At 43.9% G+C, this 19,598-nt stretch overlaps 1 protein-coding gene across 7 annotated transcripts in view; it reads right to left on the reverse strand.

Moving 5' to 3' along the window:
- RREB1 (ras responsive element binding protein 1) overlaps positions 1–19,598 on the reverse strand; it is a 183,951-nt gene that overhangs the window by 43,696 nt on the left and 120,657 nt on the right. For all 7 annotated transcript variants that reach the window (XM_045497489.1, XM_045497490.1, XM_045497491.1 and 4 more), the window contains 2 exons: positions 18,339–18,428; positions 16,810–16,973 (listed from right to left, as the gene is read on the reverse strand). In XM_045497489.1, the coding sequence (XP_045353445.1) occupies positions 16,810–16,973; positions 18,339–18,428 (254 nt within the window). The remainder of the gene's footprint in view (positions 1–16,809; positions 16,974–18,338; positions 18,429–19,598) is intronic.

Consider the following 19,598-nt stretch of genomic DNA (forward strand, 5'->3'; position numbering starts at 1 on the left):
TTTTACATAAAATTCTAGAATTTTCCTTCAGTGGCATGTCACTTCAATAATAGAAATCCTGCCACACCATGGTCTACAGAAAAAATTTGATCAGAATTCTTCAAGGATTCGAGTGAAGTTTTCTCCATTCATAACACCCGGGGGTGAGGAGGGGGCTAGGAGGGTTTCTATAGTAATGAGCAAAAACAAATATTGCAGATTTTTTTTTTTTTAAGTAGAAAAAAAATCTCCCTACTTTCTAGTACTGATAGGGGCCTACTTTGAATTTTGACATGGAGGCTGATTTTCAACTCAAATATTCTTGTAAATGTAATTTTCTTAATTTTTTTAAATGTTTATTTTTGAGAGAGAGCGTGCCAGTGGGGGAGGGGCAGACAGCGAGGGAGACACAGAATCCAAAGCAGACTACAGGCTTTGAGCTGTAAGCACAGAGCCTGACATGGGGCTTGAACTCACAAAGTGCAAGATCATGATTTGAGCCAAAGTCGGAAGCTTAACCGACTGAGCCACCCAGGTGCCCTATAATCCTTTGTTTTCTAAGACGTAAGGTGTAAGAAGACCCATTTTAGCTAGGGTGGGCTGTTGGTAAGAATACTGAATATATCATGGCTAAAACAAATACATCTTATACCAGAGCTGAAACGCCAATCTAGGAACTCAGAGGAGACAGACCAATTCCTAAAGCATATCCTTTTCTTCCTCCCTGAAATTCCTCGTTTCTAGCTCCAAATACAGTAACTTTCTGTTAACCTTTCTTAGGTATGTTAAGCCTGTAGATCTGGAAATGAAGGTGCACTCTTACCGCTGAAGCACCGCCTTGCTCTGAGAACCAAGCAGGAATGTGGGAAGAAGATAAAGCAAATTTGGGTGCAGTAGAGAGACCAAGTGACGGCAATGAAGTCTTGGGGGGTGGCCTTGAGCACTGAGACAGTTCAGATATATCCTGGGTCTACCATTCAGTAGCCAGGGAGATTCCACAAGTTTCTACATCTGTAAAATGGGGACAAAACTGCCGGTCTCAAGCTGTGGTCCTCCAACCAGGAGCAATGGCATTGGCCGGGAGCCTGTTACAAATACAAGTTCTCAGGCAGACTCAGAGACTCTGGGCCAGGGTCCAGCACCCTGGGTTTCCACAAGCCCTCCAGGTGGTACTCATGCCTGCTCAAGTGTGAGAACCACTGGATCACAGTTAAATTCTCTTCAACTCTTCATCCTGGTCACAGGCTTGGTTAACTGCCTGGTTGGGATGTCACCATCTTTTGAATATAAGCCTTAGGCCGCTCCCAGCCTCACGCTGCAAAACACCAGCAGACTCTGCACAAGTTTATCGGGCATAAACACATAAACCAAAAACGTGATGAAACTTAACATCTCAAAATTATTTTGGGGGTAAAACCCTTTGGAAAACTCTCAACAAGTGTGAAGGATCACCCCGTGGAAGGTGTCCTCTTGGCAGGTCTCAGACACTGTTTACACTCTGCTCTTAGAGAATCTGCCTCATTTACCTGAAGAAGCGCAAAGTTCAGGCAAGATCTAGACCTTCCCAGGATTTGCTAACTTCTCCTGCTTAATTTCTACGTAAGTTTCATTAATCCGGGAGCTGAACTATTAGATCCTCTGAGCAAATGGCATTAATAGGAAGGTCACTCTTTCAGTACACAACACAAACCAAACACAAACAGCGCTCAGCCCTGCGGGGGGGGGCCTCCAAACTGCGTCAACAGGCTCCAACAGGTTTTTGCAGCCTGATTACAGATTCCCCATTCCCACCAGTGCTCGCTTTGCTTTTCCAACAGTCTTATGAGAACCAAAAGAGGGATGAATGAGATCCAAAAGCATCCCTGCTCCACAACCTACATTTGGGGCCAAAGAAAAGCAGGTCTCCCTAACAGATGGACGGGGCAGGAGTTTAAGGGTGGATAGCTGTGAGTGCCACCCGAGTCCATCCAGTCCTGTGCCAGTCCGCGAGGAACCAACCATGCGGCTCCCCGTGGGGTTCCACCTCTGAGCCACCTTCTAGTAATCCGGGTGTTGTTCAGGTTCAGTCATGCTGATCCAGGAGGCAGGTCTTGGCAGCTGTGCCTGGGTGTGGAGGAAGATCTGACGATGGTGGGTGTAAGCAGCCTCATGGACTGAAGACAGCACTCTCAGAAAAGTCTAGAAGTCAGCCTACTGTGAGGTGTGCATCTCAGAGAGGCGTTTCCCGGCGCTCCTCAGGCTGGCTGTGGGAACGCTGGCTGCAGACTGCTCTCGGTGCTCCCGAGACGCTCTCGCTGAAGTGCCCGGATGCTGCACCACCCCCTCCCCGCCCCCCGCAGGCCAGCTACACCCCATGTCACACCACGTCCTCGATAAAAGCAGTGTGACTCGAGGAGGGTGCGCCTGAGTCCTCACGCGAAGTTTCCTCCTGCTGCATCTGCCTCTGCTCAGGGGCAAACAGATGAGTGCGGTGACTTTAAAGACCACATCCCACGTCAGGGTTTTTCCCACAAGCTCCCATTCCCCTACAGCAGGGGGACGCGCACCCCAAAAGTGGAGAATCTCTCTCATCCTGCGGACTGCAGCCTGGCACGTGGGTGGGGCCAGCGTAAGCAGAAATCGAACTGTATGAAAAGTTAAGGGATCTCCATTGAAAGCAGGGGGTGCTAGAGGTTCAGGTCCTAGTTGCTCAGTGCAGTTGCCTTTGAACTCTACGTCCACTGCTCCTCGGCCCACAGCTGCTCCCCAGTCCAGACTCAGGGGTACCGTTCTGGCTGACCCCCAATTGCTGCTGTCCTGTCTCTGGGCTCCCCTGTAGTGGTAGAGAAGGCACTTCCTTCTCCATGCTGATGTCATGCAAAAACCCAGTACAAACACTTCCTCCTTGATGGACAGAGCTGGGTTGCCATGCCTGAGGGATAGGTTTCCCTGAGTGTCCCCCACCTCCCAGCCATCTTTCAGGTGGGAGAGAGGTAACCTTCTGACTACCACATTCCTTTTCCCCTACTTCTCTACTGATATTGGAAGCCACTGACTTCAGAACAGAGTCGAGGTACAACAGTCTCCAGTTATTGATGGTTTACTTAGAAAACAGAGGGCCCTTCACTGCTCCTTCCTCCTCTCCTGAGGTTCAGATACGGTGTAGGGGAGCTTTGGCGGTTGGCCCATGTACATAAATACCAACCTCTGCAAAATCTTTATTCTAGACCTTGTTCCTAACCAGGTTCTTTAGATCAGTACACCCTAAACCCTCTTGTATTTTTATTCCCTTTGCCTGCCCTTGTTTTGCTAAAATAATTTATTTGGTAGAATGATCTCCATACCCTATTTGGCTCCCTGGATACCTGTGTATAATACCCACAAAGACACACAGTGCATAGTTCAGTATAAAATCACGGATTCCTTAAAAACAAACAAAAGACCTCAGAGTATGGATGTGTTGACCTCTGTCTCACCCAAAGAGAACTCTCATTCACGCAGAGCTACAATTAGTCAGCCTGGGCTGTCCCTGTATTAATCCAGGAAATGATAAGCAGAAAGTCACCGCTTTCCCACCTGACAGTCCTGTAGGTATTTCAGGCAGCCGCCATGTTGTAGTGGACCTTTCCCCTTCTCTGGGCTAAACACCCTCCATTCCTTCCACCACCACCCCTCCCCCAGATGGCCCAAGATCCCAATCCCAGGACAGACTCCTGTGTCTATGGCCTTAGGTAAGGAAGCCCCATCTGAAGTTGGCATTCCCAGCATGGCCCCATCAGCCCAGAGCCATTCCCTTTGAGGGAAGCAATCACCACTGCCTCCACCCCCACCCTGCAGAGAATGCCTTTCCGCAGAAAAGGGCTAAAAAACCATAGACAAAGCAATCCCCCATTCTAACTGTCACTGACTTGAAACATGGTCACCCAGACCCTTTTCTTGGTTCAGCCCTGAAGGGAGTTCGCTTTAGCTTTCTTTCTTAAAGACGGCAGAACCCAGTTATTCACATCCTTTTTCTTTTTGCAGAGGAGGAAGAGATGACTATCTCCACAATGAGGTAGTGCCAACTCACTGTTCGCTACTCCTCAGCCTCTTCCAAAAGAGGAACAGGAAATGCTTAGGCTGGGCTGTTTGAGATGGCCCGCCACATGCCAAAGAGGGAAATGGAAGCTGTGGGTGGTGGGTACAGAGAAGGGGCATGGTGGAAAGGAAAGTCACCACCACTTAGGGGATGCCATAATGTATTCTTCAGGGGCCAGGGGGAAACAGCTAAGAAGGAGAAGGGTACCAAGATCAGGTTGTGTCCCATGTGAGAGAGGAAAAAAAAAAAAATGAACATAAATGAATCCAAAGAGAAAGGTCACCTGCAAAAAACAGCCAGGCAACACAGCCCCTTGTCCATGACCGCAGAAGTTCAGGGTCACCTTGAATCTCAAATGGGATGAATGTGGTAGACACGGGCCTCTGCCTGCCAGAGGTGACACAAATAACCAAACGATGTTCTGCAAGGGACAGTGGCATGCTGCCTGATCAACGGGGGCCCAGGAAGAGAAAGAGCCTGGGAAGGAAGGTCCGAGATTGGCTGACAATCTTAGCTGAACCTGTAACATCGCAAACCTCCATTTTCCCGCCTGTAAAATTACAATAGTCCTCTCGAATGAGCTGGGTTATATAACCACGAAGAAGAATTAAGTGCTGACGTTACATACCAATGCCTATTATGCAACCGAGTCTCTGGTGTAAGGGAAATACAAAATCTCTCCCCATGGAAGACCAACAAACTCTCCATCAACCCGAAGTCCTGAAAGCAGCAGAAGAGAAAGGCTCTTCGGTGTGTGTGTGTATGTGTGTGTGTGTGTGTGCGCGTGTGCACACACACAAACATACACACACACACACTCACACATGCCCAAGGGCAGGCAAGTGGGGATTCAGTGTGATAAATACCTGTACGAAGATTTCTGGGCTGCTTGTTCCCTTTTTAGTAGGGGTATGTGTTGAGGGGGGTGGTACGGACAGAATTTGCTGCTAATCACCTTCCTTAACAAATCAGAAAACGTTGACAGTGAGTGGGCACGTTTCTGATGTTTGCTAGCACCAGCTTGTTCAGCCCAAACAGGTTGGACAGGTTGAATATTTAAACAAAGACGGAAAAATGCAAGGTATAAAGCACGAGGCACAGGTTTAAGTTTGTGCTCTTACCGCTTGCAATCAGGCTTGCTTTCCTCCTCCCCTCTGCTACTTTGATATTATACAAGTAAGTGGGGACACACACTCAGGGTCTGTTCCCCATTGTCAGGGCATCAGTGGAGGGCAGGGTGGGCAGGAAGAAGGGGGCGTGTTGAGGTCCAGAGCAGAGGACGGCCCCCCACTCCTCATCCTACCCCCAGCAAGCACATACCTTACCTTCCGTGACCTAATTCCTAGCTCTCACAACTGCCAGGTTGTTCAAGTGTAGGCAAGCACGGATGCTCCAGAATTTGATGCCATTCACCACTTTTACCTGGTGCAACTGAGCTTTCAAAATATTTCAACGAGATATGTCAAGAACACCGTGGTGCCTGCCTTCGAGAGAAACTTCTTTTGTGTCTGCTCAAATCTCCAAAACAAATACCACCTCTGCCAAAACAGAAGAAAGCCTGAATTATAAACATTAGCATCTAGCCTGCCGAATGATAGTGAACTACTTAATTATGAAGCATATCATAAATCTGAGAAACAGTGATAGGATGAAAAAGGCTTTCACATCCCCACACATGGCAGAGTTTTACGAGTGAGCTCTCTTTGATATAACTGAACTTGACCTGGTCCTTCTGGAAAAAATGCCGAATAAAAAGGGAGCACCAGCCACAAGTACATTTTTCAAATATTCTTTCAAAAAAATTAAGCTATGCTCATTGTTAAGGGGTATTAGAAAAGAAAAAACAAACACAAAGTAGCAGGGAAAATGTTCTAAAGAATGTCAGTCAAACATGAAACAGGTTTCACAAGAGACTGTCAATTGAAAGGGGTCAACTCTCAGCTTTGCTATTTTCTTATGATTTTTATTTTAATGGAGGAATAAAATTCTGTGACAAATCACTCTGACCTGTTCTTTTTCCCAGAGTGGTAGTTTGCTGCTATTTGCAGATTTCTAAAATGTAAAGTAAGAATTCTGAAAAGAACCACAGACTCTCATCAAATAGTATAAACACAAATCCACGCGAAAAACAGAAAAATACCACAGAAAAAGCAATGCCCCCCAAAAGCAGTGTTCAAATAATAATGAGAATTTACACAATTAGGAGAAGAAAATTCAGGCGTATGGCACACAGCTGCTCTACAAAATAACGCTCTCAGACTGTCAGGTTCTTAGATCGCAGCTTATGGTACCCTCGTGGTTGAAGGTCAAGGTCTCTCTTCCTGGTTTTGTAAACACACATGCTCATGGGCATGCGGAAGGAACTGGGGGGTTAAGTTTCCGAAGGGAGAAGAGAGAGGCAAAGGAACCACAATTTGTCGAACACTTATGTGAGCCTGGGGCTTGGGTATACATTACAGCATTTATTCTCATCATAGCAGACTCTGAGAGTAGAACGTTGCCCCATTAAAGATGAAGAAATGGAGGCTCTCTTTACCATTCCACAGAGCATCCTTTATCAGCACCAGCCAGAGAGGAAGGAAGAGCTCTCAGAGGACACACAGAGAGGCCGCCTTTATACAAACCACTACTGACGTTAAAATAAAAGCATACAGGTTTCAATTCCAGACAATGAGATGTAAAGAAAGGCTATAAAAGTGTTTAAGTGTAATCAAATAATAAACTCACTTGGTGAAAGCTTAATAATGCTACCGGGGGAAACTGGGAACTTGGACATTCTGCTGCGATACGCAGATTTGTGAACGTTCACTCTCGAGGGGAAAATTCTGGGCCTCTTAATGATGTGGGCTCTCAAAGAGAATGAAAAGCATATGAAGAGGCATGATCAGGGAACCAAGTATTACAGTTCCGTGATTTTTTTTTCTAGTTAAAAAGAAAAAAGTGTTAATAAAGCTTTTGAGACTACACCCAAAGTATGTGTGACTATTTCCGTAAACACAGTACCACACAGATGCAAACTGCCTTGATATCCAAGTATGATTATCATGAAACCACCAGATATTCACCGAACAGCACTAAACGTAAGGGTCCTATGTCCAGCACAGTTCATACATTCTCATTATGCTGTGTACACACCATTAAAATCTCCGCAAACCCCTCAACTGTCTCAGTGGAACTGACTATGTTAAGATCTCTGAGCAGCCCCGAGAGACACTCTCTTCTGATTTGTCTTTCCTCAAGGGGAAGATACTTAGTTGTAGACAATTGAAATGTCATTATATAATAATTGTTTCCTTCTTTTTAATAGAAATAGGTTTAAAAAAAAAAAAAAGTTCACACAGTCCTGGGTAGGATGACCCAGATTTTTATCCTAGAAATTATTTCTTCCCATGTCACACGATACCTTCCTTCCTTCAAAGGAATCTGTCAGGGGAGTCAGTGAGTACCTGGTGATTAAGACTTGTTTCAAGATGGGACTAGCTGAGGCTCCGAGTGCCCACCTCCACTCCGGAGAAGCAGCCAGTCCCAGAACTAGTCATAGGGTGTCCTCAGAAACTCGTTTTTAACCATGAAAGAAGTTCACAGGGCCCTTCCTCTTGCTGGGCTCTGAGGGTAAAGAAGTGACTGTCCCCTTCCAAGACACTGCCCTGCCTCTGTTCCTTCTGTCTTTAAATGCTGGCCACCTGTTTGGATACCCAAGTTCAGTTGTGCATGCCAAGGGCTGGCTCCACCTAAGTATCCGAGAGTAGTGAGCTAAATTCAGAGCCTCCACGGCCTCATTTGTCATAGGGCAGGGTCACATTTCTGTGCTGCGAACGTTTTCTTCCAGCATAATAGGAACACATAAGCCTCTGTTCCTGAAGACTGTCCATTATCCAGCGGCATCCTCAGGGTCTATGTCTCCTGCACTTAGCAACAGAAAAAGTCGTTCCCGTTGCAGTAGGAAATAGAGCCTGTGCCCAAATAACTAAAGGACACTCCAGGCATTTCGCTTCCTCATCTTGCCCCTTCCACTGACATGGCCAAAATGCAGACACATGCCTGCTCTTCGGAGAATGAATGGAGAAGCTGGTTAGGAAAGCCCGGTCCTGCTGGGGTCTTTGGTATGTCTGTAACGTTAACACAAACTCCACAACTCTCTTTATGGCTTTGAAGTCTCCACTTTGTAAAATGAGCAAAGTGGAAACTAATTTCCTATTTTCTCAAGGCAATTACATTCTGGCAAAGGAAAAACACCCGTTTTGGAGGTAGGATTTCTTCCCAAAGGAGATCTACTTCTATCTTCTCTTTCAAATATCATCACTTCTGCATAGCTCTGAAGTCCAGCACTTTCTGGAAAGTTTTGCAAATCGCAAAGCTCAATGCCCTTTTTCCTACATCGAGCTCTCCTGGCGGGTGTGCTCTGGCTCAGTTTCCCAAGTTTGTTTTGGAAGACAAGTACTGCTCAATCCAAATTTTCAACGTGGGAGCAACTGATAAAGAGTTGGGGGAAGTTAAAAGTTGGAGCCGCGGTGATCTTTCCGTGATGTGTGTTTTGCACTTGATGCAGCCTATTATTCTGCTTGGAAACTAAGCTGTGGTCAGACGGTTTGGGACGAAGGATTTCGAAACCTCAAAAACACGAAAGTCCGCAGACAGGGAAGCGGCAGCTTGAACAAGTGTACCCCATCTGGTAACAGATTGACACGGTCTCTTGCTTATGCGCTGAGGCTCCCCTCCTAAGACTAAGGAAACGCTACCAAAAGATTGACTAGTCTTATAAACAAAGGTAACTACTGCATCATCCTAAAATGACTAGCGGCCAAAGGAAACAGAATGAGTTGCTTCATAAAGTGGGTGGCGACAGAGTGCCTCAATGTCGGTTAAGAACAACCTGAAATTGAAAAGGAGTAGTTCCTGGGGTCTGGGTTGCGAGATGTACACGGAGGACCTCTGAGTGTGGCAGCAACCAGAGTCTGGGATGGAGCCCAGATCTGCCCTCTACAGCAGCCTGCTCAACACTAACCACTGGGAAGGCGAGGCTTATCTGGAAGAATGTGTACATGCGGAGATAGGCATCACCTGTGCACATGCAGATGCCCTTTGGAGCAGGAGGCGGAGGGAAGGTGAAATCTGTTCCTAAATGATACCGTGTGCCGGAATCGAGCCTTGGGGAAATGCATCTAGAAAGCCACACCACAAGGAATCATGTCATAGCAAGGGTCCTACTGAATCTGCACCCCTCAGGGGAGAAGCTGAAAATCAGACCCTGAAACTGACACAGAAAAGGAGGGCCTGGTTGTCAACAAGACAGAATGGGACACATGGGGGTGGTGCGAGTGCCCAGCACTCAGGGGGAAATGAATGCAGGCCAGGGGGTCTTGGATCACTCAGCGGGGCGTGGGCCCCGGAGCCCCCACAGATGAGCTCCTGGCTTTCCCTGATCCCAGCCAGTGTCACAGACGTGGGAAGCAGCAGCAAAAGAAGGAAAATGAGAAAGGAGGAAAAAAGAGAAAAAGAACTTCCGTCTTCAGCATCAAACTCATAGTCGACTGACTTCCTTCCATACTCTGAAAATCGAGTGAGGATACAGCTCTTCAAAACGTGGGTTTTCGCTGTTCTTTTTAATTCCTGCACACACGCGTCCCAGGGCAGCTCTGGTCTCTGATTAATGAAACACAGGTATGTGCTCAGGGGAGATCACAGCTCACCATTTGAGTCTCACGTTCCGGAACAGATCCCTGGGACAAAGAAGTCTAACTCCACTCTCTCTAACACATTTTTTATGTTTTCACATTTTTATAATTTTTTTTCCCAAAAGTACGGTTTCACCAGCAAACGAAAGTGGTAATGACTGTGACTGATTACCACAAACTGAAATGTTCTTTCAACCTATTATTTGCAATTTTCTGCAGAAAAGGCAAAATAAATGTGGTATGATGAACTCAAATATTCTAAATGTTAAATTACAGATTCAGTGTGTAGCAAAAAGAAAACAAAAATAAAAGCAACCTCTTGATTTATTTTCTGGTATTATAGGAATGCTTACTTGGCATACTGTCTGTCCTTCAGTGGCAGTAGGAGAGCAACACTGGTGACCACTGATAAACATCCTAAGTGCTCTGCATGTATTAATTTGTGAATCCCCACAGTGTAGCCATAACACTGGTACAGGTATCACGGCTTTCTATGGATGAAGTAATCGGGACACAGAGAGGCCAAACAACTTCTCTAGGGTCACACAGCTAGGACTGGCACACGCTTCACAGAGTATCACAAGTGTGCTTTCAGCTCCAATAATACAAACTCAGAAACATCCCCCACCCACGACATTTCCATGCTGCACTGTTATCCTTCGAAATGCTTTCACAAACATTGCTGCATTTGAGCATAAGTTCTCAATGAGGTCTTCCTATGCCATTCTGTTAAAGTGTACACAAATCAAGAGATTCCTGTGGCATCCTGCAGAATTAGGCCTAGAACTTGGCCCACAAAAATTAGTCCTCTGCTCCCAATCAAGATGACTCACGATAAATAAAATCAGTACAAAATCCAAAATTAGCACAAACATCCCTAAGGTCTGCTTGAAAAAAAAAATATTTATAAACAATAGTTTACAAACAAGTCCAATATATACTGTTTACAAATAAGAACTGTGTCTTAGGATAATATCAAGGGCTGAGCTATAAAAAACTGAAGATCATTTCTAAATCTACCCATGTATACCAAACAAAAAACCGTCATAAAATCCAATAAAAGGCTATCCCATGCTCACTAAATAAAGTGACTGAAATAACTTGGCTGAAATAGTTTAACGTTAAAAATACAGTTGACCTTTGAACGATGGGGGTGTGAACTATATAGGTCCGCTTATCTATAGATTTTTTTGGTACAGTGAATTACTGTAAATGTATTTTCCTTACAATTTTTTAAAGTGTATTTTTATTTATTTTATTTTAGAGAGAGAGAGAGTGTGTGAGCAGGGGAGAGGGGCAAAGAGGGAGAGAAGATCTTAAGCAGGCTCCATGCTCAGTGTACAGCCCAAAGTGGGGCTCGATCCCACCACCCTGGGATCATGACCTGAGCTGAAATCAAGAGTCAGATGAACAACTGAGTGAGCTGCCCAGGTGATGCCCCTCCTTATGATTTTCTTAATCATGTTTTCTTTTCTGTAGCTTACTTTGTTGTAAAAATATAGTATATAATACATACAACATACAAAATACATGTTAATCAACATATATGTTTATGTGCTCAGTTAGGCTTCCAGTCAACAGCAGGTTATGAGTAGTTAAGTTTTGGGAGAGTCGGAAGAGTTGTGTGATTTTCGACTGACTGGCGGTTGGCACCCCTAACCCCTGCATTGTTCAAGAGTCAACTGTAATGCTCTACAAGAGCATGGAGCTGCTTTGGGGGTGGGTGAAAGAGTGCTTTTTTCTAATATAAAAAATGATACAAACACTATTATCAATTCTTTCTCATAGTCATTACAAGCATGGCCACTAAGCCCACAGCCGACATTCAAGTCTCAACCGTGGCTGTTACTCTGATCTTAGGCAAGTTTCCTCATGCAAAATGGGATAGCAATTCCACAAACCTTACAGGTAGAGTGCATAAAAAAAATTGGCAATCGACAAGGAAAGAGAAAATGTGAACAACATATAAACCAGCTAGACCTCCCGGCACCTCCAGAGGACACACCAAGCAACAGCAGAACGAACATTCTTCTCGGAGAGACACGGGCCATCCTCCAGGACAGACCATATGCTAGGCCATAAAATGAGCCTCCAGAAATTTGAAAGGATTGAAATCATACAAAGTATGTTCTCCAACTACAATGGTATGAAATTAGAAATTAATAGCAGAAAGAAATTTGGGGATTCGCAAATATGCGGATGCTGAACATTCTGAAATAACCAACGGGCCAAAGAAGAAATCACAAGGGAAATTAGAAAATACTTTGAGATGAATGAACAAGGAAACACAAGATATAACTAAAGAATGCCTAAAAAGAGATTTATAGCTGTACATGCCTGTGGTACAAAAGACGTTCTCAAATCAATATCCTCACCTTCTACTTTTAAACGCTGGAAAAAGAGCTAGCTACCCTAAAGCACATAGAAGGAGGGAAATAATGTAGAGTGGGAAATTAATGAAACAGCAGAAAAGCAACAGAGAATAAAACTACAAAATCAAAAATTGTTTCTTTGAACATCTCAATAAAACTGACAAATGTTTAGCTAGACTGACTAAGGAAAAAAAATAAAGAAGACGCAAGTGATTGGTATCAGGAATGAAAAGAGGGGCATTACGACTCAGGACAGAAAGGCCTATAAAGGGAAAGTGAACAACTGTAGGCCAACCAATAAGATAATTTAGATTAAATGGCCAAATTCCTGGAATGGACACAAACGACGGAAACAGACTCAAGAAGAAACAGAAATGTGAAACAGACCGATCACAAGTAAAGAGGCTGAATTAGTAATTTAAAAACTTCTTAGAAAGAAAAACCCAGGTGGCTTCATTGGTGAGTCCTACCAAACTCTTAAAGAAGAATTAACACCAACAAACTCTTCCAAAAAACAGAGGCAGACAGAATACTTCCCAACTCTCTCTGCGAGACTAGCAGTAGTCCCCAGACAAGGACTCATAAGGAATCGACAGACCAATATCTTTTATGAATATAGGCAAACGTCTTTTAATAAAATACTAGCAAACCCTGTCCATCAACATGTGAAAATGACCGTACTAAGTGGGATTCATCCCAGGAAGGAGGCTGGTTTAACATACAAAACAGAGCACAAGAAAGGTAAAAAATAATCAGACCATCTCAATAAATGCAAAAAAAAAAAAAAAAAAAAAAAAAAAAAGGCATTTGACAAAATCCAACCCCCTTTCGCGATGAAAGTGCTAAGTGGACTGGGACTGAAAAGAACTTCCTCAAACTGATAAAGGGCATTTATGAAAAACCCATAATGAACACCATACTTAATGCAGAAAGACTGAATGCATTCTCCCTAAGAACAGAAATAACACCAGGGTGTCCGTTCTCTTCACTTCTATTTAACACTGCGCTGGAGGGGCCAGCCAGGGCTAGCAGGCGAGAAAAATAAGGCATCCAGATTAGTTTTGAAGGAAGAATCACACTGTCTCTATTTGTAGGTGACATGATGTCATATACAGAAAATCCTAAGGAATTCACCAAATAACCATTAGAATGAATAAACAAGATCAGCAAAGTTGCAGGAAACAAGAGCAGTACAAAATGTTGAGTATTTTTATACACCAGCAATGAACAATCAAAAACACAATTCTAGGGGTACCTGGGTGGCTCAGTCGGTTAAATGTCCGACTTCAGCTCAGGTCATGATCTCTCAGTTCGCAGTTCGAGGCCCAGTCAGGCTTTGTGTTGACAGCTCAGAGCCTGGAGCCTGCTTTGCATTCTGCGTCTCCCTCTCTCTCTGCCCCTCCCCTCCCTCTCTCTCAAAAATAAAGATTAAAACAAAAACAAAAACAAAACAATTCTAGGGGTGCCTGGGCGGCTCAGTAGGTTAAGCGTCCAACTTCAGCTCAGATCATGATCTCATGGTTCGTGAGTTCAAGCCCTGCGTTGGGCTCCTGGAGCCTGCTTCGGATTCTGTGTCTCCCTCTCTCTCTCTGCCCCTCCCCTGCTCGCTCACGCGTGTGCGCTTTCTCTCAAAAATAAATGTTAAAAAACAAAGCAAAACAATTCTACTTCCAACACCGTAAAAAAAAGGACACTTAGAAATTAATTAACAAAATAAATACAAAACTTGCACTTTGAAAACTATTTAAAACACAGTTGACAGAAATCTATTAACATGTAATAGACATAAATAGAAAATATCTCAAAGTTTTAACACTGGTAAGAGGACAATACCCCCAAATTGATCTATGTACTTTATAACCCCTGTGCCAGCTGCCTTTTGTGTGGAAATTGACAAGCTGTTCTTAAAATTCATTCAGAAATCCAAGCAACCCATAGTAGCCAAAACAATCGTAAAAAAGACCTAAGTTGGAGGATTCACATCTCCCAGAAAGTTGCAGATATCAATACAGTATTAGGCCTTGGGGTAGACATGAAGACATATAGATCAATGAAACAGAACTGAGTAGAGAAAAAAATCCTTCCACTGATGGTCAACTGAATTTTGACAAGAGTGGCCAGACCATTGAATGGGGGAAAGAAAAGCCTTTTCAACAAAGTGCCAAAGACTAAAGTTGGACCCCTTCTTTACACTGTACTCAAATATTAACTCAAAACAGATCACAGACTTAATGTAAGAACTACAATTATAAAACTCATGGGATTCCACTTCACACCTAAGAGGATGGCTTTCATGAAAAAGACAGGCGGTAACAGGTGTTGGCAAGGATGTGGAAAAGCTGCAACCCTCACACTCTGCTGGTGGGAATGTAAGACGATGCAGACACTTTGGAAAACAGTTTGGCAGGTCTTCAAAATGTTAAACATAGAGTTACCACATGACCCAGGCACTCCACTCTGAAGTATCTGCCCAAGAGAAATGAAAACCTATGTTCACACAAAAAGACTGGACGAGAATGTTCACAGGAGCATCATACATAATAGCCAAAGAATGGAAATGACTCAGATGTCCACCAATCGATGAAGAGAAAAATAAAATAAAATATGGTAGATCCATACAATGGACTATTATTCGACAACAAAAAAGGATGAAGCACGGATATGTGCTATAACATAGATAAATCTTAAAAACATAATGGTAAGCAAAGAAGCAAGTCACAAAAGGCCACATGTTAGAGTACACAAATCCAGAGACAAAAAGGAGATTAGTGTCTTCCTAGGGCTGGAGGGTGGGGAGTAATGAGAAGTGACTACTGATGGGTATGGGGTTTCTTTTACGGGGTGATGAAAATGGCCGAATATTGATTGTAGTGATAGCTGCAGAACTCTGTGTATATACTGAAACACACTAAATTGTACGCTTTAAATGGGTGAAATATATGGCATATGAATTATATCTCCTAAAGATGAAAAAAAAAAAAAAAAAAAAAAAAAGCAAAGTGTCGAGCCCAGTGCCTGATGCACACAGTAACTGTAGCTTTAACTATGGTTATTTATAAGATGCATTGTCTGATACATCACTGTAGAAGGCAGTAACTATTTACAGATGTGCTTGACATGTGCCGTATTCAATCACAGATGCTGTCCCCAAATGGAAATTTTCCCAATCAGAAGTGACTGGGCCCAAGACCAGAGAGGTCTCGTGGAGAATCATCAACAGTGAGCGCTCAGGGCCAGCGCAGCCTCAAGGACAGTAATTGTCACTAATGCGCCCCACTGCCCTCTCCATGGGAAGTTCCACTGGGCATGGGTCTCAGGAAGAGGAAGCAGGGAAACCACCCAAGAAGGAAATAGGCAATACCCAGGAACAGATTTTGAGAGGGCAAATATGTAAGGGACAAAGGACTTCTTTTTTTTTTGGGGGGGGGGGGGTGGTGGCAGGGAGAGGATAGAAGGACCAGGCAAAACAAAACAGCAAAAGAAGGTAAACTGATCCTGATGGGCTGATCACGGTGGTAAAAAACCAAAAAGCTAAAATGTAAAATAGAATACTAAAAAATGGTGATGGTATTTATTCACCTCCTTCTTCCTGCCCAAAAACACTCCCAGAAGGAGATGAGGGGCAAAGAGGACTGAAATTTACATGGAAAGAAAAAAAGTAAAATACTTTGTAAAAATCCTTTAAAATACTGATGCCTTTCGTAAAGTCACACTATACACCTTCCTTCCAGTCCAGACTGAGAAATCCACAGGCTTTGGATTCCTGCAGCATTACTTAGAAATGCAAACAGTAATGACAGATAACATTTACGGAGTGCTTGCCATGTGCCTTGACTGTGTGCAAAATTCATGATCTCCTCACCCTCACCCCACTCCAGTGAAATGGTGGATACTATTAAAAGGCTCGTTTCAGTGAGGAGGAAAACGAGGTACAAAGGTTAAGAAACTTGCTCAAGAATGGAAAACTTACAAGTGGCAGAGTGAAGATTTGACACCGAGTGCCTAATTCCAAAAGCCAGAGATCTATCACTATGCCAGTATGTCCCAAGTACACCATCAGTGGTTCATAATACGGTTTTAGGTAGAATAAACTGGCCCATTTCCTTTTAGTATTGGTATATAATATGTAATCGTTCTATAAAGTTTATTTTCTATTGGTTTTGTCCCACACAATTTTAATATGCCCACCATGGGGCTCTCTCCTACTTCTGAGTGAGCTACTTTTCTCCCTCAGGAAATAAATTCCTGACATTTATCAGATCTTTTTCTTCATTTTATCCCATCTTATCCTGAAGTTCCAAGACCAGGCCATCTCACTATTTATTCAAAAGCCCCAGAAATTTTTCGCAAGGAAAAGAGCTGCAGGGAATCTGGGAGGCATATGCAAATAGATTTTTAAGAGGCAAGGGTTACTGTGCTATTCCTTGAGGGCTCCTCAGTATCTGATAAGCTGCCCACCTCTGGCACCCAAACAAAGAAACTCCAATTGGCAGAGGGGGAAGGACTCTGTGTTTCATCCCGAGGATCCCCAAAGGCCAAAGACCTCGCCCAGGTACTTCTGTTTCCCATGGCCAGACACGTCCCATACACTGGAGAGAATGAGCACATCTCTCCGACTTCTCCATGCAGTGCACAGATCCTAAGAGCTTGGAGGCAGGTCCCCTGGTGGCTCAAAGGCCACTTGACTTTCTGTCAACCTCCAGAGGCAAAGGCCGCCCTCACCCACCTGTGCATGTTCCCATTGGTGGTAAAAGACTGGCCACACACAGTGCACTTGTAAGGCCTCTCGCCAGAGTGCACCAGCATGTGGCGGTCCAGGGAGCTGGCCGAACTCAGTGACTTCCCGCAGATGCTGCACGAATGGTCTGCCCCTCCAGTGTCCGTGTTGTGCTGGGGAAAGCAATCATCACATTGGTCACTTGAGAAGGTGGGTCAAAGCTGGGCAATTATGAAATGCAAATTAAGAGCTTTATATAAAAAAAGAAAAAAACAGCAAAGCTTATCTGATTTTTTTTTTTTTGTTTCATTTTAAATATCTTCCCAAATGTCAACATCTACCAGGAACACAGGCAAATAACTATTCTATGTGATCTTCTTCCACTTTCGTGTTCCAGTTTTGGAAAACACTTCTGCAAGGCCCAGAGAGGGGTGGGGTCTCTGCAGGCCTTTCTTGGGGACACACATAGATGAACTGACCACATACATTAACATGAGCAGAAGGACTCTCAACTATGAAGCTAACGTGAAATACGGTCTTTGCATTAAGGCAACGTCCATTCTTCAAGTTTGCTGACTCAGTCTTGCTGTCAGGGAAAGAGAACTGAAAACTGCACAGTTTAGAGTTCTGGCCTCTGAAATACATTAAGAAGGAACATTTCTCTCCAAACCCAAGTTACTTAATGGTATTATTCCTCAGTGCCATGTTATGATTTTAATATTGTCAATCCTTCTCACTCATATGCAGAATTTAAGAAAAAAAAAAAAAAAAAAAACGAGCAAGGGAAAAAGAGAGAGAGAGAGAGATAGACAAACCAAGAAACAGACTTTTAACTTTAGAGAACTGATGGGTTACCAGAGAGGAGGTGGGTGACAGATGGGGGAAAGAGATGATGGGGCTTACAGAGTGCCTGTGTCATGATGAAAAAATAAATAAAATGAAAAAAAAATTATCCATTCCCACTCCAAAAATATATATATATTTCCAAACAAACAACAAAATATATACATACATACATATATATATATATATATATATATATACACACACACACATATGTATATATGATTAATCCTTCTTTGTTCTCGATTCATCCATACTCTGTCATCAATTTGCCACACCAGGCAAGGGAGAAGGATAAAGGTCATAATATAGAAGCCAAAAGAAATGCCAAACGAATAAATTTTCTGCCGCATGATGTAAGTTTATAGCAGTATGAAGGCTCGGGATCTATCTCTACAATCTCACTGTGCTGTGAGGAGGTTTGGTTCAAACTGATGAGTCATATGATGAAAGGTCTTCTGTTCGATGTGGTCATTTTAGCTAGATGTTTGCTAACTTCTGAAAAGGTATTCTGTGTTGACCAGGGATTCTGTCACGGTAACACGGACCTGCAAAAACTTATTTCATAACCACCCCTTGAGATTATTAAAATATTAAATCTAAATTAAGCTCAGCCATAATGCATCTGCTAAGATCAAACTGCCTTCTCTTAATGAAGAAAGATTTCTAATACAAGTATGAAATCGGCAGCAAACCTGACGGATGTGCATAGTTAGCTGATGCTGTGTAGTGCAAATCTTTTCACACAGGGGACAGTTATAGGAAGACTTCTCCTCTTTCGTTTCCTGCAAAGACATAATACAAGGGAAAATCAAGTTCAGCTCACACAGTAAGCCAGTGCCTCTTGTTCCTGTCGTAAGCATCTGTGTCTCAAAGAGCCATAACAATAAATCGTGGAGAGCATGGGCTCCAGAGCCTGTCCAGGTATGAGCTTGGGTAAGTCACAGTCCTGTCTGCCCTCAGTTTCCTCATGTGTAAAATGGGAAAAAATAATGGCATCTCCCAGACCGCGCTGTGCTGAGGATTAAATCAATGAGCACATGTTAAGCACTGGAATAGTGCCTGGTACAGGCTAAGTGCTCCATAAATATCAGTGTTCTTATTAAACACCATTTAATTAATCATCAGTGCCAACAAAAAAAAAAAACAAGGATCAAGTCACAGCAGAGGTAGAAACGGAACAGCTCTCTCCCCAAGCCCCACCTACGTGGCTCCAGTCACTACTCTTGAGCACACAGGAGAGGCAGTGAAGTTCTCCTCCCAACATGACAAGGCTTCCGTGCCCAGCTGTGTGCCCCACAGGCATTGACATGACCCTCTTACTTGCTGCTTGCACCTGCTTGACACCGCTCATCGATAATCAGTAAGAATGCTGTCCTTTTCCAAACTGTGATGGGGGAGCACACCCGGGCTGACGCCTTCCACAGAGGGTGACAAAAGAACCAGATCACTACTTGGCAAGGTGGTTCATTTTATGTTCTCTCAACACACCCAGGACAGGCTGCCTTCAAGCAATAGATTTTTACCTTTCTAAGGAAAAGGACGAGCTCCCTCACTAGCCATGTGGTATAGTTCCTTTCTCCAAATAATTCATGGAGAGCTGCCCTGGACGTGCCCCCCACCCACATGGTCCCTAAGCACCCCGGTCTCTGCCCTCATCTCCCAAAACCAACAGGATCAAGGCAAGGATATCTCGCCCAGGAATCTGAAATGAGGATGCTTAGAGACTGAGATCAGTGGCTTTCCCACTGATCAGCAGAATCACCTGGGCAGATTTCTGAACGACATAGTTCTAGACCAGACTCCTGGCATGCTGATTCAGAATGGGGGGGGGGGTGTACCCCAGAAATCTGCTCGTTTCTCAAGCTCCCCAGTCATTGTTCATATGCACCCAGGTTTGGGGGTGACTAAGTTACTACCACAAGTGATCAGGAATACCTGAATTCAAAGTTCAT

This window comes from Leopardus geoffroyi, chromosome B2, assembly GCF_018350155.1.
Source record: "Leopardus geoffroyi isolate Oge1 chromosome B2, O.geoffroyi_Oge1_pat1.0, whole genome shotgun sequence".
Lineage (NCBI taxonomy): Eukaryota > Metazoa > Chordata > Mammalia > Carnivora > Felidae > Leopardus > Leopardus geoffroyi.